At 45.5% G+C, this 24333-nt stretch overlaps 1 protein-coding gene across 3 annotated transcripts in view; it reads left to right on the top strand.

Annotated features, from left to right (window-relative positions):
* LOC135235336 (tyrosine-protein phosphatase non-receptor type 11-like) overlaps nt 1–24333 on the top strand; it is a 42983-nt gene continuing 18650 nt past the window's right edge. The window contains exons 1-2 of one of the 3 annotated variants that reach the window (XM_064300732.1): nt 2–166; nt 15954–16076. In XM_064300732.1, coding sequence (XP_064156802.1) covers nt 153–166; nt 15954–16076 — 137 coding nt within the window. In that variant the 5' untranslated portion in view covers nt 2–152. Of the gene's footprint in view, nt 167–15953; nt 16077–24333 lie in introns of all 3 variants that reach the window. The other 2 variants (XM_064300731.1, XM_064300733.1) reach the window with 2 other exon arrangements.

Genomic DNA, 24333 nt, shown 5'->3' with positions numbered 1-24333 from the left:
CGGGGTCTATGATTGTGGTAGGTTATCGGAGTTGTGCATTGTTCAACACCCGCTCAAACATAAAAGGCGGACTCGGTTGAGAGAGGGGGGAGGACTGTACTTTCTTCCGATTTTCCCCCATCTCAGGAATTTGACAGCTTTGGGAGACTGCAATGACGTCTCGCAGGTAAGTCAGTGAGGTGATTGGATGTGGTCTGTCGAACTTCGAACGTTTTTTACGGACTTAAGCGGAGATCAGACCTGCTCTGTGGACAAGGGTTACTCGAGGCGCGTGTTTTCCAGTGGCGCAAGCTGTTTAAACCAATATTTATACACTCTCTCGCTGCTTTCAAACACACTATCATCTCTAAGAATTACATCGCGTGCATGCTGTGTTTGCTGCGTAATGTGTGTGGGATTTTTTCGTTTGCGATTTTGTCTAATTGATTCTCTTTTGGTCAGTCATACTGCTAGCAGTGGTAGCTATCGAGTATTATGGCATGAATGTCACGCGCGTATACCAGTGACAAGATGCAATTCCTTTTTACTCCGTTTAAGACATTTGATCTGTTAATGGTATGCCTGCTGGCTGGTTAGCTGGCCGACTGATCTCAGCTGAGCGCGCTGTACACAAACTATGCTGGCTTCCTACCGTTGTTTTGTGGAACTTTGCTGTACACGTGCGGAGTTGTGTTCGTGGTTTTTCTTGGTGTGTGAATTTATGAATGAACCAAGTGCAAGACTGGTTTAAAGAGCGTCGCGCATATGTATCAGGCCTGCATGACACTTGCAATAATACCATCATTAACTTTGATATAAATTGACTATCTGTGGTTTTTTGAAGCGCACACTCAGCAGTAATATGTTAACAGAACGTGTTTACATCTCCACAGGTTTACGCTTAGAAAAGTAACCAAGTTTTGGTGTTATACAACTTAATGTGAATTGAGTGGAATATAAATACCGTGTGTGATGGTTATTGACGTTGGCTTGTGTCAGCGGCAGGCCTCGTATGTACAATTACATTTTTACTGTGTAGTTTTTGTTCGGGGTTAACCACCAGTGATATATTACATCACTTTGACAGATTACATCAGCCACCGTTCTGTAGACCTTTATGTTGCAAATGATCTGTTTTGCATGTTGGCACGTATCTTCAACATATTGTAGCCATTTTGACTTTACTTTGGGCTTAAGGAAGCATCCTCACAGATATATCAGGCTGGGATATGGTGAAGTGTTTGCTACCCTGATGAAATGTCCACAGAGCATTTTTTGGGGAGGACAAATTAAAAGCACTTAAACTACAGTGTTAGTGTCTGTGACGGTTGGTAATTCAAATCGCCTGATAAACTACATTCATTATATGCCCTGTAGAGTTTAATGGATAAACATACTAAATGTATAAATCATGGGTATGTCTGTGTGCACTGTAGGGATGGGATCTGTTGGCCAGCGTGCTGGTCAGGGCCTATAAAATGCTGCTGTTTATACAGGTGGCTCTTTTCTGACGGGACCAAACAGCTGAGGGAGAGAGAAGAAGGTGTCTAGTGTGTGTGTGTGTGTGTGTGTGTGTGTATGTATGCATGTCTGTCTGTGTGTGTCTGTGTGTGTGTGTGTGTGTGTGTGTGTGTGTATGTGAATATGTGTGTGCATGTTACAGCCAGAGAGAGGCTGAAAGAAGATGTGAGAATCTAGATGAGCTTTGGAGTGAGTATGTGTGCCTGTTTTGTGTCGACGTTGTCAAGAAAATATGAGTGTTAGGCCAAAATCCAGTTGACTTCAGGATACGATACAAGCATACATGTTTGTAGCTTATGAACTGTATGGGAGGTTCTGTTGACAACTCGTAAAATTAATTCACTTTGATCTCAGTTTGAAAGAAAGACGAAGGCCAAGCTTTAATGTGAACCGCAAGTAAATCATAAGCTACATCTGATTGGTCTGAAGTCACAGCCTTTGGTGGATGGGTGCATATCCACCTGCACATGCAGTACAGAGTAGACCCTGAAATTTTAAATAGAGTTTCTTGTATTGAGGTGCAGGACAGGTGTTTATTGTGTGAAAACATTGCAAGAATTCAGAACAAACGGACGGGTTGTGGATTGGTTGAAGGAGAATTGCAGAAGGACGGGTAATAAGAGAGTTGGGAGGGGAAAAACGAGGAGAGCTTGCATGTGATTTCAGTCTAATCCACGCAGAAGTGCTTTAGTTGGAGATGGAAGTCTTAAGAGCCTTTTTGACTTTGACCTTGTTGGGTCCTGGGTCAAAGTCCCAGGGGGGGATTTGGAGAATGGTTGAGACAAAATACACTTGCCAGGTTTCATTAGAACGCTTGACCGTTGGCCTACTTGGTGACTGGAAATCCGACTTACTGTATCAAGGATCCCTGGGACTTTCCACTGCAGTCTGGGACCTTTCAACCTGAAAACCAATCAGCAGGGCTCTTGGGAAGCAGCGAAGATCTCGTTTGTTTTTATTATATTTCATAAAACAAACCAAATCCATGTATAACAGGCAGCTGGAGACTGGAAATCAATTTCTTTGCAGACGCACTGAATGATGGAATCCTGTAAGTAAAGCCCCAAGACATGAACTGCCTCTCAAATTCATCATTGGGGCATAAAAAATGCAATTCTTGCATGAAAGCCAAAAAACAAAAAAAAAAAAAACAATTTCTGATGCCAGTGCACCCATGTGAGATGGCTTTGCACCAATGCCTCAGAGCAGGGAGGTTTTGGATGAGGACAGGAGGAGGGGGGTGGGGGTGGGGAGGGGGTGGGGTGGAGTGGTGTATCTCAGGACAAGAACATGAACAGTACAAACTCAGAGTTCCTCAGGCTGTCGTTCCAGGCAAGCAGGAAGGCCTAATCGGGGGGTTTCAGGCAGGAAGTAGCACTTAAGAGTTTCACTGGGTTAACATGTCAAGGACAGCTCTCACAAACTACTGGAAAATGACTGAAGATGTTAGCTACTTTCTTCAGTGCACAGTTACCCTGAGAGTGTTTGTCCAGTAAACGGTAACTCCTGACGCACCAATCAGTAGCCAGTACCCACTGTCGTTAGGGAGAATTCTGAAATCTAGGCTGCTAGCCCTGCAGAAACTTGTCTCAAGTAATCTCTACCTAACATAATTATTACCCTGAGTATTTCACCTGAATATTGCAAGCCACTTAATCTGGTGTAGTAATGGAAATAAAAAAAGAAGTAACGTATGCTTAATTCTTTCATTAAATTCTAAATCGGGGCTTACAGCATATATCCATGAAGTCATGGGCTAAAAATATTTCGTTAGATGCACGCTCTGCTTTAGAATTTCTTCACACAGGGCTGCTGGGTGGCTCATCCTGTTAATGTAGTGTTCTAGTGCATGTATGGGCACCGCAGTCTATTCTACTCTGGCCCGTGCCAGTGCCAACTGTGGCCTGCTGCCCTGCTGGATGACACACACAGTTGTCTCCAGCATTGCCCAGGGATGGGGCCGTTGGAATCTGTTCCAGATCGTAATCCTCTGGTTTATGTTCTTCATGCAGTCGAGCGTCCACCAGCCAGAAATATTCATATAGCTGGGTCTGCACAGAGCTAGGTGGGCCAGGACTGCTTAGGACCAGGGGTGTAATCAGGACCTAAAAAAATACTGAGGTCAGAAGATTGGCTGGTTATGCTCATTTTCCCCTCAATTTTCTCATTTCATGGAGGATGAATTCTAGGGTGTAAATGCCGTACATTTGGCCCTAGATTAGGCTTTAATTTCAGAAGGTATTAAAGCCCATTCATTCCAGTCCTAAGTGAATTGCAGCTGTTTTTATCACTAAAGAATGAAATTAAATATTAGGCTTTGGAAGTGGACACGGGGAAAAAAAGAAAAAATACTGAGGACGTGACCTCAGTGTCCTCAGTGGCAGTTACGGCCCTGTCTAGGACCCAGGTGGGACTCACAATCAGGTGTGCTGGTGCAGCCCAGGTAAAGGGGATTGCTATTTCAGTGGCTGTGACCCATCCTGGCTACCTGTGCCCCACGCGGTCGTATTCATAAACAATACCTGGTGGTCAGTAGTAACCGGAACACGCCGGTTACTTGGACAGCCCCTGCATCTATTGCCTGGTTGAGGGGAGGCCACTTTTAAAATACATGGGTTGGATGCCAGAGGATGAATCATTCAGCTGACAGCCTGAGAGCGGAGTACATGGGAGATGTGCTTTAACTGCATTCTCAGATGCACTTAACTAGTGTAGCGACTCCCGTACAGTTAAAGTATCTGTAGGCAAAATCATCTGAGCGCTGGAACTGGAACTGAAGTATCCTGCGTGTATGAACAGCATGTTCAAAAATCTATTGTATTGATGTACGCAATGCAGTATTGAAAGTTTGCGGTCTTGTACGTCGTCAAACGGATGGATGGGGTTAAATTTACAGTGCTACATTTAGAAGGATACGCATTTGAGTGACCATAATGATTATGGGTATGCAGCTGCGTTATTCCCATAGAATTGACAGTAGAATTGTCATTATACACTTTAAAGGCCAGGCAAAGATTAGATTAGTGAATGCAAGGAGGGGGGGGATGGGGGGGGGAGTGGGGGCGGGGGGGGGGGGGTGGTGGTGAGTAGATTGCAGAATGAGAGTGGCTGGTTGGGAGTTTAGCCAAGGATAAATGCTGAGGCTGACACAAATGCTTCGATCCATCAACGCATCAGATTTTTAAACATCGTTGATTGACAAGATATGAACATCAGTTTCCTGATGGAGCTGGAATTTGGGCTTTAATTGCATGCCCTGGAAATTGGATCTTTAAAACATGTTTAAAATGCTGAACAGCGTCTGACCATTTAATAATTTATTTAAAAATTTCCGTTTCTGCCCTCTCCCTCCCCCTAGTTGGGATTGCTAATTGTGCTTCTCAAGTCACCATTGTGCCATGCCATTGGCCTCCAATGCAAAAGTGCACTGCAGCTGATTGGGCCTCAGATCCCCTCTCCCTTCAGCTGTTTTCCTCATAGAGCACTCAGTGCACATAAAACCCAGCCCCAATTAGTGGGCATTACATTGCATTACAGGCATTTAGCAGATACTTTTGTCCAGAGAAACTTACACTGCTTTTCTTATTTATTTTTTTTTGCATTTTATTTTACACAGTATTTTACATTTATAAACCTGATATACAGCACACTGAGGCAATTTAGTTAAACACTCATTGCTAAAGCATACAACAGCAGTGCCCCCATCGTGGAATCGAACCTGCAAACCTTTGCAGCACATCTCTTACTGATAGCAGCCTGTAGCTTGTGGTCAGGTCGGGTCAGGCCCCCTTTGAAAAAGTATTTTAATCTCAGTGGGTTTAAAAAATGCTAGTAAAATAATAAAACACCAGGTAGATAAATAAATTATGCAGCGGTGATCTGAGAGGGACTTCTGACCGACGCAAACCCACTCTATCAATAATGGAAACGAAGCCCGATATGATCAGGCTTCTGACCACAGTCCGCTACCGACAGGGGCATTTAATAAAATATTTACTTTTCTGATGTAATCCAGTTATGCTTCATTTTTGGTTAGATCTGAATGGCAACCACTGAAACCCACAATGAGTCTGGCATTCAATTTAAAGGGCCAATGGCACAGTGTGTTAAAAGAGGATGGTATTATCTGTCAGTCAGTAATGAATAGTCAAAGAATAAAAACCTTTTTTAAAAGTAATAATTTTCTCTATATCCATCTGTTCTTCAATGGCACTGAGGCTGCCACACCCACTCTGTGATGTAATTCTGAAATTTTTATTTTAACTCCACCAATGATATTGATTTTATTGTCAGTGTCTACGCAAAACGAAGCTAGCAAACTCGCCAGATTTACCTGAGGAACACCTCAACGTTCTACTGATGCAACAGGTGTACAGATTTGTTCAGTGTTGTGTTTCACCTTTGATAATGTTCACATCTCTAAGCATAAGCTATCGTGTGTTAGTGGTGTTTCTGGAGTCAGTGCAGTCATCAAAAGCTGATGTAGAGGTAAAGACCACAAAGCCACACGTCGTCCTTCATTGGACCTCTTCAATTATAACATATGGAGCGGGCGCAAGCAATTGATTAGATAAATGTGCTGTCAGTATCCATTGAAAATTTTAACAAAATAATGAGGACTCCCCTAACATCATCTTTTTCACTCTGGGGATTTTTTTGCTCTGGTGCCTGCATCTTAAATCATAGCTCCCTTTTTTTTTGTCAATAAATATATAATTCACATTTCACTGCTCTTAAATCGGACATTGGTAGTACTGGACCTCTTCCGATTTCAGCACAATATTTTGGCTCAAATTCAAAAATCCATATGAGTAGGCTACATATTCTCCATGATAATTACACAGGATGCTTGATGGTTGCGGTAAAATGTCTTGTCTGTGTATGTAATATTGAATCGGCAAGGCCTCAAGGTTGTCTTTTTCATGGTCGTGCCAAGAAACTTGTCATGTGGGGGGGGGGGGGGGGTACTGGTACCACACTGGTACTTCAGCAAATGTGATTCTGGGGAAGCCATGCTTGTTTTTGGGTGTGGAAATTGAAATGCTGAACCATTGCATCAGTGGGCCGGTGTATTATACAACTGATCGATATGTGCTGTACCTACAGTATGGTCAATTTTCCTCCAATCATCTCTCCAGGGACTAGTATCAACAGCTCTGTAATGAACAGCATGGATTGAACAAAAAAATAAGAAGCTTTTACGTCCACATTTTTAATGTAGTGGATAGCATTGGCGTTAAGGGTACAAGAGTACATTTAAACATGGTTGTTTGTGAAAACTCCCTTTTTCACTAAATTTGGCTTACTTTGTCCTGTCTTTTTTGTAAGGTCAAATGCCTGACTGTATGAATCCATTGAGACCCTTTCCAAAGCTTAGCTTTCCTGTCCTTTGCCACATTTAGCCTAAGTTTTCTGGGCTATTTTGTGTCTGGAAGTGTTTGTTTTTAATACAACATCTGCTGGCACTCGTTTCAGATAACGTTTTTTATTTATTTTTTTGGTGACGCCGTATCGCGTCCCTGTCTGGGGGGGTGGGGGTGTGGGGGGAGACGAGGCGGATAGCTTAGAGGCTGATTGCACTGGCTGGTGCTCCTATCAGGACGACTCACACTCATCCAAATCCCAGATTAAACAGCCCCGCCCTGCCTTCGCCAGCGCTGAGCACTCCTACAGTCCCGGGCCCTGCACCCTCCCCCTCCCAACGCTCATTAACCCCCCCCCCCCCCCCCCCCCCGCCCTGCCTTCGACTGCTCAGAGAACTCCTACAACCCCTGCCCCTCCATCCCCCCCTCCCAACCCTTACCCCCATGGCCCCACCCCCCCCTCGTCCCACCCTAGGCCTGCCTATGCCTGCAGTGAGCTCTCCTACAGTCCCTGCCCCTCCCCCCCCCACCCCCCTTCCTTGTGTAACTGCACTGATCGTGGATTACCAAGCTCTGAGGCGGCTAGGTGCTCAGACTAGCTCCGACCAGAATGGTGAGGTAGGAGAAATTTCTTTCCCTACTGTTGGCAGTTAGGCTGTGTTTGTTTTCTTCTCATCCCACTCCAGAAAAAAACCTCCTTAAGAATTTCAATTTTTGCTGTCTGGGTGTATTTATGCTGTTATTTTATTATTTATTATTTTATTAAATAATTATTTATTATAATTTTTTTAGATCGGGTGATGCATTTTAGATCATTGTTGAGGAATGGCATTGGTTTGTGACCATGACTGATCCACTCTGGTGAGCGTTGGGAGGCGGCCTTGGAGCTCTTGTTTCTTCTCTGTTCACCCTGCTGAGATTTCCACCGTGTCACCACAGGAAGTGAGGCGGGCAGGGGGCGGGATTCTGCCACGTGGTCACGGGGTGCAGACGCACTGGGGTCGGCGCAAATGCTGAAGTGCTTGAGTGGTGGGGGGGGGGGGGGGGGGGGATTAAATTGAGTCACTTGTCTTCTTGCTGCGCTTCCCCATGTACAGATTTGCACCTGTAGAGAGAACCATGCAACTTTGGTCACTGTCTGATGTTCTCGTACAGTACTGGTTGGTTGTTTGATCCTGTTCTATGAACTGCATAACTTTATTAATCTTCATTGATAAATATGTGCACTCTGCAAATTATTCATTGATTCATTATTCAGGTGTTTTAAAATGCATTTACACTTGCATGCTTTCACTGACGTTGTGTTTGGAAGTCCCCATTTGGAACTACAAGATAATTAAAGCACTTGCATATGAATTTCTTGAGAATTTCATTGGTGCTATCAAAGAGTTGCACATACAGACAAGTGTGAATTAACTGACAAGTGCAATTTCTCTTACTGCAATTTAAGCAATGCCAAAATTACCATGGGGTGTAGATTTGAGACCGTCAGACATCTAGAGATGTTACAGAATGAGTCTGTGGTAAATGGAGAGATGTAGCCGAGGAGAGGAGAAATTTAAATGCTACAGTGAATTGTGCCTTTTCTTGTGGTATCAATAAGATGTAATGATTGGCACACTTATATTTTGTTTGACATGTAGTTTCTCCTCTCCAGATATGACACTGACTGAGGTGACAGTAACTGAGACTGGCCTGTTTGCGTGTGGCATGCGTGTGGCATGAGTTTTGCAGCGACCGATTTTAATCGGGGGGGCGACATAGCTCAGGAGGTAAGACCGATTGTCTGGCAGTCGGAGGGTTGCCGGTTCAAACCCCGCCCTGGGCGTGTCGAAGTGTCCTTGAGCAAGACACCTAACCCCTAACCCCTAACTGCTCTGGCGAATGAGAGGCATCAATTGTAAAGCGCTTTGGATAAAAGCGCTATATAAATGCAGTCCATTTACCATTTAATGTTAATGTAGGGAAATGAATATAGCCCATGACAGAGTGAACTGAATAACCCCTTTCAGAGGAAGAAAACAGAAGGCGGAACTTGTGAACCTTATGTGAACCTTGTCGCCTTATTCTTGGTTCCAACAACAGCAACAACAACAACAACACAAAACGTGAAATGTTTCAACTTTGTTGTCTCTTGCATAGTTTCTCATGTCCCTTACCCTGAATAGCTGATTTAACTACCACTGTTATCACTACCGAGAGACAGAAATACAAGCTCAGTATTGGCTTATTAGGGCAATTACATACAGAATCCAATAAAAATGTTGTGATGGTGGCACTAATTTTTACGGCGAGCAGAGCATTATTGAACAGTTGAATAATTAGTCTGATTCATTTGCTGTGAGCATACGTTCCCGTTTGTGCAATAATGCGTAATAGAGCAATACTTATAAAACTTGAACGCTGCTGCCGTTCGCTGGTTTGGCAACTAACCGGTTTATCTATTAAACAAAGCAACTCTGGCTGGCGCGCTCTGGGTCAGATCCTAGCCGCTGTCTCCGCACAGGCCTGTCCATGGCCTGGACTGGTAGATCTGTTGCTGTGGTGGTGTAAAAAATGTTTTTAATAGAATAACTTATTCTGCCCTCCTTTTCATTGCCTGTGGACAGTTTGTCAGAGGGATTAGTAAATCATGTTCCTATCTCCACATCTTCATAGGACACTTTTCCTAGCTATATAACATTATGGAATAAGGGGGAAAGGGGGAGTATCTAGCCTATGACTGTGAGGAATGGGAGGGCCACAAGCAGGCTGTGTAATATTGTGATGTTCAGGCTGTGGCTCTGGAACCACACATGGCTCTCTTTATGCTTCCTGTGGCCCTCAGTGATCGTGAAAATAACGCAGTCATTATGAAGTCCTGTGTGTGTGTGTGTGCGTGCATGTGTGTGTATGTTCATGTGTGTGTGTATGTGTGTGTGCATGTGCATGTACGCGTGTGTGTGTGCATGTACGCGCGTGTCTGTGTGTGTGTGTACCTGCGTATGGCAACACACACATGTTTGTGTACATACTGTACGTGTAATATTGATGCATCATTTAGCATGGAGTAATATACATTCGTGTTTTGTGGGGAGATGTTGTTGTACCTGCAGTGCTTACGCAGCCTTGCTTTATCCGGTTTCATACAGTGCAGTGAAAGTGGCATAGAAAAGGGCAGCATTTATGCTGTAACAGTTGTTGTATACCGGCCTTATGTAAGGTCATTCAGTATGTATGCATTCAGAACAAAGCCTCTTTGACCTGCATGCACGGGAGGATTCATTTCATATTATTATAAATGAACAGCGAGTTAGGTTCATAATGTCGGTTTGTAGCATCTGTTCTTATCTTGTTGTACCAGCTCGGCTACACGGCCGGTGCGTGGCGGTTCCTCTTGCATAGGCTGGCACGGGCCGCCTGAAGTTAGCCTGAATAAAGCCCGAGGGATTATCATCGCGGGGATGTTGGTTACCGTGCCAGCCGATGCCCATACTCTTCTGGGCAGCGCTGGGGGCCAATCACGTGCCACCCTGTAGGACTTCAGGTCGCGGTCAAGGTCTCGCATTGATTTGACCCAATACCACAGCTCGACATATACTCTCTGTGCCGAGAAGCTGTTTTTGAGCTGGATATGTCACCTGTGAGCTCTTGCTGTTTGTATCCGTGGTGGAATGAGCACGTAAACGTGACCGTTCTTCAGCTTTTTCAGGTTATTGACCTTGTTTACGTACAGTAGCTTGTTGCTTGGGCTCTCACTGTTTGCATCTGAGGTGGATACAAACAGCGTATCCACGTCAGATACATAACCAGGAGAAGCTGACTGTTCTTCAGCTTTTCCAGGTTATGCTCATGCTGTCCAATTTAAATCAAATCAGTGGCAGAAATGTGATTTATGTTTTTTTTTCTTTTTTGTGGACGGTTATCTCAAGTGAATTCTAATGATAAAAGTTTAATTATGAATTCTTATCTTCAGCATTCGGAAGTAGGTGCCGGAGCAGTATCTTCTTTGTGTTTCAGGTGGGACAAAATTCAATTTCAGTGTCTAGTCTGCGTTCCAGCTTGTATCCTCGAGAAGAGCAGCTGGAAGAGCGCTTGGTAACATCTCTGCGTCAGTTTCTCCTTGTAAATCCGCGTATTCTCATTTTCGTGACGGTATTCCGTGGACGTTCCCGCGCCTCCCCCTTCCACATGTTCCCCTATCTAATCTCCTGGTGAGGCCCGGCAGTAATCCGGCTCAGTTGGCGGCGTTTGAAAAGTTATTTTCCTAATCTCTCTCTCGTGGGGAATGAGAATCGGCGACGCGCAGGGGGTGGATCAGGGAGCTGGCGCTGGACCCAGCTGTCCTCCCCCCCCACGCCCGTCCGTCTGTAATTACGATCCCCGTGTTCACCTGAAGCTGCTCCCCTCCCCAGCCACGTCCGTCCGTAATTACTCTCCCTCTGTTCACCTGAAGTTCCTCCCCAGCCACGTCCGTCCGTAATTACTGTCCCCCTGTTCACCTGAAGTTCCTCCCCAGCCACTCCGTCTATTATTACCTCCCCTGTTCACCTGACGCTGCTCCCCTCCCCAGCCACGTCCGTCTGTTATTACTCTCCCCCTGTTCACCTGAAGTTCCTCCCCAGCCACGTCCGTCCATAATTACTCTCCCCCTGTTCACCTGAAGCCCCTCCCCAGCCACGTCCGTCCGTAATTACTCTCCCACTGTTCACCTGAAGCCCCTCCCTACCCTCGAATTTAGCCAGGACACTGGTGGAAACCTAATTTGCTGGTTTATCTAATTTGCTGTCTCAAACTCTTCGAGCTGTGCTGGAGGTGTGCTGACATGTTTGTCCTGACTGTTCCTTCAGAGCCAGTCTGAATTCAGGAACACTGTGTCAATGCTCAGGGTCGAATGTTCTCCAGTTCACTCACTTGTGCTTGCACTTTTCACATATTTTCGCTTTTATTTATTTAGTTTTGCTTTTTATACAGTTTACCTATATTTTGGCTCATTACACCGTATTGTAATTTCTTTAAAAGGTAACTTTGCTGACCGCCACCTCAGTGTTTACCTCAACAGGTCGATGTAATATTGTACAATTGTACAAATTTGGTGGCCCTGGATTCTGTTGTTCATATTTATTATCTATGTCAATCTGTGCACTCACCATCTAATGCTTCATATTGCATATTTGATCTCGGGGCATCAGAATTCACTTAAGTTTTGATAATGTGGTGTAGTATATTCACGTTTTGCATGACTCACCACTTAATCTTAATGTTGAAAGTCAAATATTTCCCACACAAGTTGACTCATTGAGGGCTGACAATGAGATTCACTAGTTAATTTAGCACGTTTGGCTACTGTGAATATGATCATTTTCAGTCTCTGTTTTACTTCATTTTCCTATTTCATAAATAAATAATATTCACATTTGGCTTCTGTGAATATTGTTTATTTATGCAATATGAAAAGTCACATTTGCATCAGGTCATTTTTATACACTGTTTTACCTAATTTTCAAAAAATGTGCAATGCTATACAAGGCTTTCCGAGGTCAGTGTGATTCATAGTTGATTTTCTTTCCTTGCTGAGAATAACCTCAAATGTATTCATTCCTGACTGATAGTAGGTATGTTTTTTTTTTCACAAAATGACAGAAGGAAAAAAGGAAAAAGGATGTTTCTAACTCTTTATGACATCAAATAACTCCAAATATGCTGACCTTTTTCTTGACTCTTAACGGGCGTGACAGAGAGTAATATCTCCATTCAGGCTGATCTCCCCTGTAGGCCGATGTGTTAATTCATGATCGATTGCTCTGGTCTGTGGATTGATAACTGTACTCCCTGCTCAGCGGGCAGATGTTGTCACCGATCCTTTCGGCTGAGATTTATGTAAGGATGCTGTCTTACTAAGGAATTAACTGGATAGTAACCCCCCCCCAGAACACGGACGATATGAAAAGATATGGGGTGCCATGAAACAGCCTTGGGGTCGAAAATGGGCCCTGCACCTGTCTAATGTGTGGACGGTAACATACTGTATGCTGGAGGAGACCGTTTCTGTTATACAGTTTGATTGATGGATAACTGATATTTATTTGAATGACCATGGGTGTTTAAATTATGAACCGTAGCTGTTGTAATAAAGTAAATGTCCTGGTGAAGTATTTGTAGAATGCCATGTATTTATTTATTTTTTTTTCAGAATGCTCATGCTACTACTGCATGTATTCTATACTTTTGGCCCAATGACAATTAGGCTTAGTCATAAGAAAGGTCCAATAGGACACAGTTATGCCCATAGGCAATGTGCATAACCTTATTAATTATGCCTCAATTATGGTTCCAGCTGTATAATCCTTGATTTGTTGATGCTCAAGGTAAAAATCTATATTTTGGGAGGATTTAGTAAAAAATTGAGGGATTTAGTCAGAATTTAGTTGCGTATGGATTACCACCAGTGTGCTGTGGGCTGAATAGAGAATTAAGAAAAATACAAATAATTTAATATAGGGTTTCGCAATCATTTGATGATTTTTTCAAAATGAATTAATTTATGTGCATTATACAGTTTTGTGTATGGGTCTTTGCCGGGGTCTTTGCCTTTGTATTTTGCTGTGTGGATCTGCTGTATGTCTTCTGGAACAAAAGTGAGGGTGTCTGGCGGGACACTATCTCTTGCTCAGGCTGTGTCGTTGCGAACCTCAGAAGCGCACTCTGCTCTGGACCGATCCGGGTTTCACCCGTGCCGTGATCTCTTAAAACTCCAGACCCAACCCGGTCAAACTAATCACCCCACAGAGCAGCCAATGGCAGATTTGGGGGTTGGGGGGGGGGTGGCAGCTCTTCATGACTTGCCACTCTGTCTGGAGGGTTGGGCTCCTTTGTTGGTGTGGGATTGCTCGTGTCTGTCTTGGGGAGAATCTGTCTGTGGCCATCCCCACTTTTATTTTCTTGGTACGACAGGATGTTTGTTCTGATCTGTGCATATATATATATATATATATGTTACTATATATGTATATATATATATAATGTGTCAGGGTTCTTTGTGTCCGGACCCCCACAGCATTAGCCTGCTCTCTCTATTAGTGGACTTGTAGGACTGATTCTGATAGTGTGCCTAAGGCAGTAATCTCATCTACAGGGGCACTGGAAAAATAGCCACACTGTCAATTCCTCACATGTCTGTTTGTACAGGGTGGACATGCTCCAGTGGTCTGGAAAAAGAGATAAATCCTATCTCATGATGTCCCCATTCTCCCCTTCATGCAGCCCAAGGTGCTGTTAAACAGCCTTTCCCTGCTGTCTTGTCACCTGCTCTGTTTTGGGAGCATCCCATTGGGCGAGACGGTTTTGATGAGACGGGTCGACAGTTTCGATGGGACGGGAAGGTTCGCCTGTCAGTCTCGCTTACGATTCCACATTCACCACAATGTCGTCCAACTGGCCTTTTTTTAAATTTCAAGGCAGTTGCAACCATATTTCTTTATATTCTTTACTTGGCTATGAATAACTGTACGAAATGAGCATTGTACCTTATCGAACCTGTGTTTTGTAGTTTCTCCAAAGACCTTGGTATGCACTTTCGTACGTCGCTTTGGGTGAAAAGCGTATGCCAAATAAATGTAATGTAATGTATATTAGATTTGTCAAGTTTTTTTTTTTTTCTTCCACCCTCCCCAATTTGTAGGCATATTAAAAATGGCGGGAGTTCCATCGCTTTGCTTTCTACCCTTAGGCGTGTGACCCAGCGCGCGGTCCCGCCCCCAGACGTAAATATGGCGGCTGTTGCGGCGGTATTCGGAACGTGGGGGGGGGGGGGGGAGGGGGGTTAGGGTGGGGGGGCACAAGATAAAGCCATAATCTCAGAAAGCAGGGCCCTGCCCCGGGGGGGATCCTGGTCAGATCACTGGGTTAAGCCGGATTAACCTTCTGGCCCCTACAATTTGCCTGGGATAATAAAAGGCCTTTCATTTCTACTCAACTTTTAAAACATTTTCATCTTTATTTCACCGTTTTTTAAGTGCGCCCTGCTGAATCCTGTGATCTTGCGGAACATTACCGCTCTGATTACGGATTTACAGAGTGTGAGATGTGAAGATGAATTACAGGTCTGAAAATGAAAATTAATGGTTCATGCAGTTTTCTTAAGTTTTTGCCGGCTTCGACGTCTCAATAATCAGAAGCAGATGGGTGGGCGTAGTCATATTCAGCTGTCATGTGACCCTGGGAAATATTGTATAAATATCTGATTAATGCATCCAAAATGGATTGGACTTATGTTAAAATGAATAGGGTTCCTGGGACGTTTTTTTTTGAACACTTGTCTGAGGCTAGTTTAGTATTGTGTAAAACACAATGGCCGTGGTGTGACATTTTGTGAAGTCCTTGCTTTACTGTTGTTGTGCTATCGTGTTGCTTACTTGCATAACGTAGTTACGTGTAGCTCTGGCCACACTACGCAGCTACACTCCCACTCACAACCTTCTGTTATCGAGTCAAGTTCCCCAGTCACCACTACACACACAATGCAGCCAAGCCGAGGTTTCTGTGATTTGATTTTGTTTGTTTCACGGAGCGCTTAGTTTCGACCCTTGCTGAGTGCCTTTGAAATGCACTTGAAATGGGTAATGCTACTTCCTTGCAGAAAGCATGCGCTGTAGAAGCTGACCTCAGATCTGTGCTGTCTGTGGGACTCTTCTGAAAACACAGGTCCTGGTAGCAGCGCACGTGAGATCAGGGTGTTTTTTGGGATCTTTGTGTGAAAGCGCAGTGTGTTTTAGCGTTTCTGTTCTGTGTGTCACGGGGCCTCATTCCGTTTCTGTTACCATCCATCCTACCCTGACTTTACCTGGGACCAGCCCGTGGAAGATGGGCTCCCCTCTACCTCTGTTGCCGTTTCCTCCTGAGATTTCTTCCCTTTGGGGAGTTTTTTTTTTATCCTCAGTGTTTGAGTGTTTTTCTCCCCGCTGGGAAGTTTTTTACTTCACTTTCTTGCTTTGTGGGGGGTTCAGGCCTGGTGTTTTTTTTGTAAAGCGTTTTTCTGACAGCCCTCTGTAAATAAACAAAGCGCTATGCGAATAAAATGCATTTTTTAAATTTTGATTTTTGATTTTGAAGGTGGTTCCACCCCAACATCACTGGGACGGAGGCGGAGCAGATCCTGCTGACGCGCGGGGTCCATGGCAGCTTCCTGGCCCGGCCGAGCAAGAGCAACCCCGGGGACTTCACGCTGTCCGTCAGGTAGGGCAGGGGTGGGTGGAGTAGATTTTATTTTATTTTTTTTGTAATGTTTTTGTCGTTGTTCTAGAACTCCACTGCATTCAGTTCCCGGCAGTGATTGTCGCATCAGCATTAGAATGCTCAGTTGCTGTAAGGACACTCTGATCACATGTTTGTGATCTTGCGCACCTTTTAAGGGTTGAACAGTGGGGTGCATTCAGTCTAACTGCAGCACGCTTTCTGTTTAACTTTGGGAAATATTTTCCTGTCACTTATTATGTAACTTCTCATTTGTTGAGTCGCTGGTCTGCTGGCGCTGATTGTCAGGCAGAAATAAAAATGAAATGAAGACTTTTTCATTTTGTGAGTATTTGTATGTGTGTGTGTGTGTGTGTGTGTGTGTGTGTGTGCAAGGTCGTGTTTCTGTTCAGCAGTGCACCTCCCTGTGTCTGAATTTGCTTCGTGATGAGGACTCTTATTTGTGTTTGTGTGAACTGGATGAGCTGTCTGTTTGCTCTGCTTCCTGTTTAAACAAAGCTAATTCCTGATACGCAGTATAATCAGTTCCTTTGACTTTCTGTTTTTCTGCAGAGACCTCCATGACCTGCTTGAAATGAGCGTAATTATAGCCTTAATTGAACAGAATGCAGAATCACAGCTTGTAAAAAAATAAATAAATGCTGCTTAATGAGTATGAGAGAAAAGGCTTTGATTGTGTGGAAATTGAGTGTTTTCCGACTTATTCAACCAAAGCACTTGATATCCTGTCTTTTGTATTGGGTTTGTTAAGATTTAGCTTGCTGGATTTCTTCCATGTGAAATGTGCACAATATTGAATCGACCTTTACTATTCCTTAGAAGAACACACAACTAATGGACAAATCTGTGAATCGCACTCTCAGTCTGCCTTTTCTTAAAGGTCACTCACTGTAGGGAGTTAAGGATATAGGCTACCAATTGCTCAGCCTCTAATTATGGTGAATGTTTGCAGTGGTGGCCAATCTGTTTGGATGAACGTATTTCTGCAGATGTTGGTATGGCCTGAAACCGTCTGAAGACGCAGGCTGAAAAATGAGACTGGTTATGATGGTTAGAAACAAGGAGCTTTTTTTTTTTTTTGGAACTTCTTTCATTCCGTCCCAGAAGTCACCATTTCCGTGTTAGCTCTTTGATTTACACAGGTGCAATGGATAGCCCTAGCGCCTGGAGTAGGTGGCTTGGATGCATATTTAAGAAGAAACTCTCAATTAACCCCTACCCAATGAGAAACGGTAGTGTTTAGCCCCTGTTGTCATACCGATGGAAGTAACATTAGCTGTGATTGGTCAGGAATTTGCCAGCTCAAAAGGTTGACACGCCACATTTAGCAGTTGTGTTATCTTGGAATGCGACATCTTGTGGGGCTGGGGAGGGGTGGGGGGGGTGTTGTAAGGATTTGTGGGATGTTTGGTGGGGGGGGGGGCAGTTGGGTCAGGTGTGTGGGCTAGCTGGGGTCTTTAAAGCAAACTGAAGGACTGGAGGCGGAGTCACGTTGGGGGGGGGCGGTGCAATGTAGGATATGGAACCGACAGGATTGAAGAGCAGCTTCAGGGAACGACAGGAATGGCGGGTGTCAGCGTTAGCGGCTAATCGCGTTCAGCCCTCATGCAGGGACCTGTCAGCGCAGACACTGTGAAATCTCAGACTCCTGTTGGCACCAGTGACACCTTTACCCCGCCATTGGTGGCACCGGTGACCCTTGACCCCGCCCTCGGTACTGCACAGGCACATGGCTGTGAGGGAGTAGCCTTTGAAGGACTGACAGAAACAGAAACGAATGCCTCAGTGGCTCAGCTTAAAATTCACCCTGTAGCCTGTCTTCACGTAAACTTCATGAGCTGGAAAATATCTAATGGCTGCTCTAAGCGCAGCTCTTAAAAATTGTGGCCAGACTTTTTTAAAAATATATTTTTATTTTCTTTGCCGGAGAGAGTTAAGAGACGATGTTTGAGAAACGGCACCGACATTAGCTGAACGAGTTGATGTTTATTACGTTTTTCTCAGGATGTTATATTTTACCTCGAGGCACCGTACAGTAAGCGTGTTTTGCACTCCCTTGTATTCATGGACTGTGACCAATGTGTGTGCTACACTTGAGAGGGGAAATTGGGTAAAGATGCACATGGGAGGAAAACAAGATGGAGGAAAAAAGACTGGGGAAAAAAATGATATACAGTGCTGTAAAAAAAAAAGTATTTGCCCTTTTTGCTGAATGATTTCAGATGTTTAGAAAAAGTGTAATATTAGACAGAGGGAACCTGAGTAAAACACATTTCATACTTTTTCACACACTGTTAGCACTTTTTTCATTAAAAAACTGAAATTATTTTTAAAAATGTGTTTTGTGTTTACTCCGTTTCCCTTTGTCTAATATGACATTTTTTTCTAAAGCTTTGAAATTGTGATCTGAGATCTGAAACGGCGTGACAGATGGGCAGTAACAGAGGAAAGCGCAGGAAGGGGGCAGGCACTTTTTCGTGGCACGTGTATGGCTCTGTGTACCGAGCTGTTTTCCCTCGCCTCCGAATCATGATAAAGATGTAGATCACCCTCCGTCCCCCCCCGTCCCCCCGTGGCTGGAAGTGTTTGCGTGCCGAGCCGACGCGTCCCAACGCGTATCGTCTTCCCATGGCCCTGTCTGACCGCGCACCTGTGTTTGACCCCTCTGACGGCTCACGGCAGCTGCCGGGGGTGCCGGGGGTGCAGGGGGGGGGGCCCAACACTCTGAGAGGGTTAGGGAGCTTCCCCCCCGCCCCGCCAGCACCCCCCCCCCCCCAACCCCCCCGCAGGGCCTCTGCCCCGCCCGCTAATGACATTATGCCCCAGACGCCCCCCGGTGATGACAGTGCGGGGATATCTGTGTTTTTAAAAGAGGGTGTCGCTTTTCATTAGGAGTGTTTGCGAGCCCAGAGCTGCTGTACCGGGAAGCCCAAACACGGAGCCCCTCCCCCTCCCTGCCAGTTTATCTTCATCATGGAAGCCCTTCTCCCTCTCTGGCGCTCAGTATCTTTTTGCTCACATTGGATTTCCAGCTGAATTATACTTGCATGCCTTTGTGATTCTCTCTGCCTGTCCTATCAGAATATCTATCATTTATTTCTCGGTGCATGAGCACACACACACAACCTACACTTTGTTCAGGTGGTGCTGAAAAAGTAATCTGCTGTTTTTTAGCTTGCTGTTTTACACATTGTGGTCTAGAAAGGGTGAGAGAGAGGCAGAGAGTGAAATGAGTGTTTATAGAGTGTGTGTGTGTGTGTGTGTGTGTGGTTGTTTATTTAGTGTGTGTGTGTGTGTGTGTGGTTGTTTATTGAGTGTGTGTGTGTGTATGTGTGTGTGTGGGTTGTGTTTATGGAGTATATGTGCATGTGTGTTGCTTATAGAGTGTGAGTGTGTGTTGTGTTTATAGTGTGTGTGTGTGTGTGGGGGTGTGTTGTGTTTATAGAGTGTGCGTGTGTGTGTTCTGTGTTTATAGTGTGTAGAGTGTGTTTGTGTTTATAGAGTGTGTGTCTGTTTGTGTTGTGTTTTCAGAGTGTGTGTGTGTGTGTGTTGTGTTTTCAGAGTGTGTGTGTGCTTGTGCATGTGAATGAGAAGCAGACAGAGGCAGCAGGTTTGATTGCTAATACAGAGCCCTGATTCTGAGTCTGTGTCGGTACTGTTAATGCTCTCTGTCCGCGCTCCTCTCCCCCTGTGACAGTGCCTGGCTATTTACCAGCGCCTGACCACCGGCATCCCGGCCCGCCGCCACCCGGCCTGCTCTGATTACAGAGACCTTAGCGTGGTGCCGGGCATGTTGGGGGAATGCTGGAGTAATGCTGGGGGACGCTGGGGGAATGCTGGTGGGACGCTGGGGGAACGCTGGGGGAACGCTGGGGGAAGGCTGGGGAACGCTGGGGAATGCTCGGGGAAGGCTGGGGGAACGCTGGGGGAATGTTGGGGGATGCTGGGGAACGCTGGGGGAATGCTGGGGAACGCTGGGGAATGCTGGGGGAACGCTGGGGGAATGCTGGGGGAAAGTTGGGGAACGCTGGGGGCATGCTGGGGGAACGCTGGGGCATGCTGGGGGAACGCTGGGGAATGCTAGGGGAACGCTGGGGGCATGCTGGGGAACGCTGGGGGGATGCTGGGGAAGGCTGGGGAATGCTGGGGGGACACTGGGGAACGCTGGGGAATGCTGGGGAACGCTGGGGAATGCTGGGGAATGCTGGGGGAACGCTGGGGAATGCTGGTGGGACGCTGGGGAACGCTGGGGAATGCTCAGGGAACACTGGGGAAGGCTGGGGGAAGGCTGGGGAATGCTGGGGGAACGCTGGGGGATGCTGGGGAATGGTGGGGGAACGCTGGGGAATGGTGGGGGAAAGCTGGGGAACGCTGGGGAATGCTCGGGGAACGCTGGGGGAACGCTGGGGAATGCTGGGGGAACGCTGGGGAATGGTGGGGGAAAGCTGGGGAACGCTGGGGAATGCTCGGGGAACGCTGGGGGATGCTGGGGAAAGCTGGGGAACACTGGGGGATGCTGGGAAAGCTGGGGAACGCTGGGGAATGCTCGGGGAAGGCTGGGGGAACGCTGGGGAACGCTGGGGAAAGCTGGGGAACGCTGGGAACGCTGGGGATGCTGGGGGAAAGCTGGGGAACGCTGGGGGATGCTGGGGGAACGCTGGGGAACGCTGGGGGATGCTGGGGGAAAGCTGGGGAACGCTGGGGGATGCTGGGGGAAAGCTGGGGAACGCTGGGGGATGCTGGGGGAAAGCTGGGAACGCTGGGGGATGCTGGGGGAAAGCTGGGGAACGCTGGGGATGCTGGGGAGCTAAGCTGGGGGAAAGACGCTGGGGGAACGCTGGGGAACGCTGGGGATGCTGGGGAACGCTGGGGAATGCTCTGGGAATGCTGAGGGAATGCTGGGGGAATGCTGGGGGAATCCCAGGAGCGACTGCCAGGCCTGGACTCTTCCCCTCTGTCCCGCGGCGCCTCTGTCCAGCTGGAGCTGCGAACTGAGCTGGATCTGAATCCACCACCGATGACCGGAGCGCCATCACTGAATATTTATTTATTTATTCATTTTTGTTTATTCTGATTTCCATCCAAAATGAAAAACCTGCATATGAAGACTCATAGGTTGCTATCCACTCTGACTTTAAACAATCAGATGACAATGAATCAAATGATTTGATTTGATTTGATTCAGTTCTCCAATTTCATGTTCTTTCAGCATTACTTTTCCTGGTCTGATTGATATTGCCATGGCGACTGGCAAAACCTCGATAATCTTGTCCATAGTTAAGATTTCGGTACTGTGTATTCATTACCACGTGATGTGCAATCAAGACAAATGACACTATGGAACATTGTAATATTTGCCTTGATCGCACAACTTTATGGTGGAGGACATAATACAGTAAAAGGAAATAATATTCAGTTTTCTTGGTAGAGTTGTTTCAGGTGTATTGAATGTTATGGTCTGGTGGTTGCAAGGATTAGTGAGTCAGACAAGCTTCAGTCTTAGATATTTTGTGGTGACTCAATGTAAAAACCTATTCTGTTCTCATCCACAGTGAAGTGTGATAGGTTATCCGGGTCAAACAAAAGCATCTCACCCAGAGCTAACACAGACTGTAGTATTTGAAGTCAGCCTGGCACTGACTGATCTTGTTCTGAAACTCTCTCCCCTTTTGTTACCCTAAAGTAAAATACGTGAACTTAAGTTTCTATCACAAAGTCTTTTTTTTCCCCCCCTACCTAACCCAAGTGATCAACGAAGGGTACTACATCAGCATCAGTAGCAGTTAGTGGGAGATTGTAATCCTGCCGATTCGCCAGCTTTGTCCAATGGCTGACAGGGCTTTCTGGATAGAATGGACTGACCAAAAAAAGGCCCCAGAGGTTCTGTTCCTCTTACCCCTTTTTCATTCCATTAGGAATCATTGCATTCCCTCTATTAACCTCTATCACTAAAACACAAATACTAGTCTCCCTGAGTCGATACTCCTGTCCAACGGCTGAGGGTCTGGCGCCCGTAGGTCCATTATAGATTAATTGAGAACAGGCTCCAGTGCGCGTTAGAGCACCCTCTCGAATCTGAGTGGGGATGGGGATAAGAGAGGGATGCAGAAACGACGGCAGAGCCATTAAGAAAGATGCCGTTGTCTCCTCAAACAAGCGGCCCGGTTTAGATAAGGCTCTCTCTCTGTTTGTTCCCAGGCTCGGTGCTCCGCTGTGCTGTGTAACATGCAAACAAAGAGGCTCCCTCATCTCGTTACCTCATCTCCCCCTGCTTCTCCCTCTCTTATCGGCCATTTTGCTGGATGGAGCTGAAAAAACCGGTCCAAACCCTGTGAACTGGTTTGGTTTCCCAGGCATGGAGATGGTTTTTTTTTTTTTTTTTATTCAAAAGTCCAAGTTGATGTTTTAGAATTCTACTACTCTCTGTTACCAGTAGTGATTGTTACATCAGCATTAGAATGTTCAGATGTCAAGTCATGTTCATGTTGCAATGGTCAAGTACATCTGAGGTCGTTAGACATGGTTTATTTAGTAAAATTTTAGCTAACTATTCCTTTCAATATCTCACCTGATGGATTAGTGATGAGTTAGTTACCATGGTGATGAGCTGCATAAGACTCCAAGAATGCTCAGACATCAAAAACAAAGAAGAAGAATGAAAGGCGGAAGACTGAAGATGAACAAGGAAGTTGTGTTGGTCAGACACTTATTTTAAATACTTATTTTTCCTTTTGAAGTGCTTCACATGGGAATCTTGATCGTTATTTTTTATTAGGAGAATAATTATATACTATTGTGCCATATCTTCAAATTTTTGCTAGTTGTAAGCCATTAGCATTTTATTAGTAACTGAAATTACAGAGTGGGCCTTCAATTGCCAGGTAATATTTTTTCCACTTTGTGTTGGGATGACTGCCCCTGGAATTTCAGGTATTTAAAACTTCATTGTTAAGGGGATGAGGTTTTCATAAAATCTGATCCCCACCCCCCACTGCAGAACTGGGCCTCCCTGGCTATTTAAGGGTAGTCTAAGCCCTGGGGATGAAATGGAAATGTCCATTGTCCAGCAGTGTGTATAGATTTTCCACCCTTATGCACTGCAGTTGACTCACTTAACCTATTAAATGCCCAGAATGCAGGCTGGCTCTTCTATGTAGATCTTCACAATTCCCGTGACTAATAGCCGGTGCTAAAATGACCTTTGCTCAGAATGTGGAGGGGTCCTTTAATTTAAATTTTGACTGGGTAGGAGCTGGAGTGGTGTATCTGGTGCGTATAGCTCAGGCCTGTCCAACCCTGTTTTTGGAGATCTACCGTCCTGTTGTTTTTCACTCTAACCCTAACAAAACCACTCCTCATTCAATGGCTAGAGGCTCGCCAATTAGTAGAATTAGGTGTGTCAAATTGGGGTTGAAATGAAAACCAATAGGATGGTAGATCTCGAGGAACATAACTGAGCAGCCCTAATCTTGGAGATCAGGCTCTTACAGAACTGTCCTAGGCACTGGAAGGAAACAGTTAAAATGCATTCTGCAGTAGACTCAATAGGGCAATTGTGCGTGGGTTTTTTTTTTTCCAGCTTCTAAAGAACATTGCTTTGGCAGTGAAATTGGTGATGAACTCATGCTGTTCTAAAGATTAAAAAATGAGCAAGAGGCATCCTGGAGCAAAACCGATTCAGTCAAATTGCCCAGATGTGACCCTCCTCTCTGCCCTCGTACTACTGGGGTAAACAAGGTGATGTTCTAGAAAACGTGATAGAAATATGCAAATGAGGTAAAAATGTCAGGCAAGGCAGAGGGAGTTGTTCAGTTCTGCTCTCATTTGGCTGCCATGTGTCCATCTGAGGGGGAAGACCAGCCAGGGTGTGTGTGTGAACTGCCAATAAGGAGACCGTGCTGATGGAGCATGATTGGTGGGTGGGTTGCTGGGGGGCGGGGCTTGGAATGGGTGTGGATGTGATGTTATGCAACGCGATCTTGTGGGTTGAAACGTTGTTCGTTTGCAGTGAATCACCGAGTGCATTTTTTTATTTTTTTTTTGAATAACACTTTGGCATCCTGCAATTTTTCATTTTCCGTATTTGCTCTTCTGTAGCCAAAGGATGATGCATGAGATTGGGGGGCGATTGCAATAGCCGCGAAGGCACGACCGTGAGACTAACAGAGGATGTCTTTACATTTCACACATTCATATAGGCCCATTCAATGCAAGCAAGTTGAAACGGAGGCCCTAAACA

The sequence above is a fragment of the Anguilla rostrata genome, chromosome 11 (genome assembly GCF_018555375.3).
Source record: "Anguilla rostrata isolate EN2019 chromosome 11, ASM1855537v3, whole genome shotgun sequence".
NCBI lineage: Eukaryota > Metazoa > Chordata > Actinopteri > Anguilliformes > Anguillidae > Anguilla > Anguilla rostrata.
This window is presented reverse-complemented; position numbering and strand designations above follow the sequence as displayed.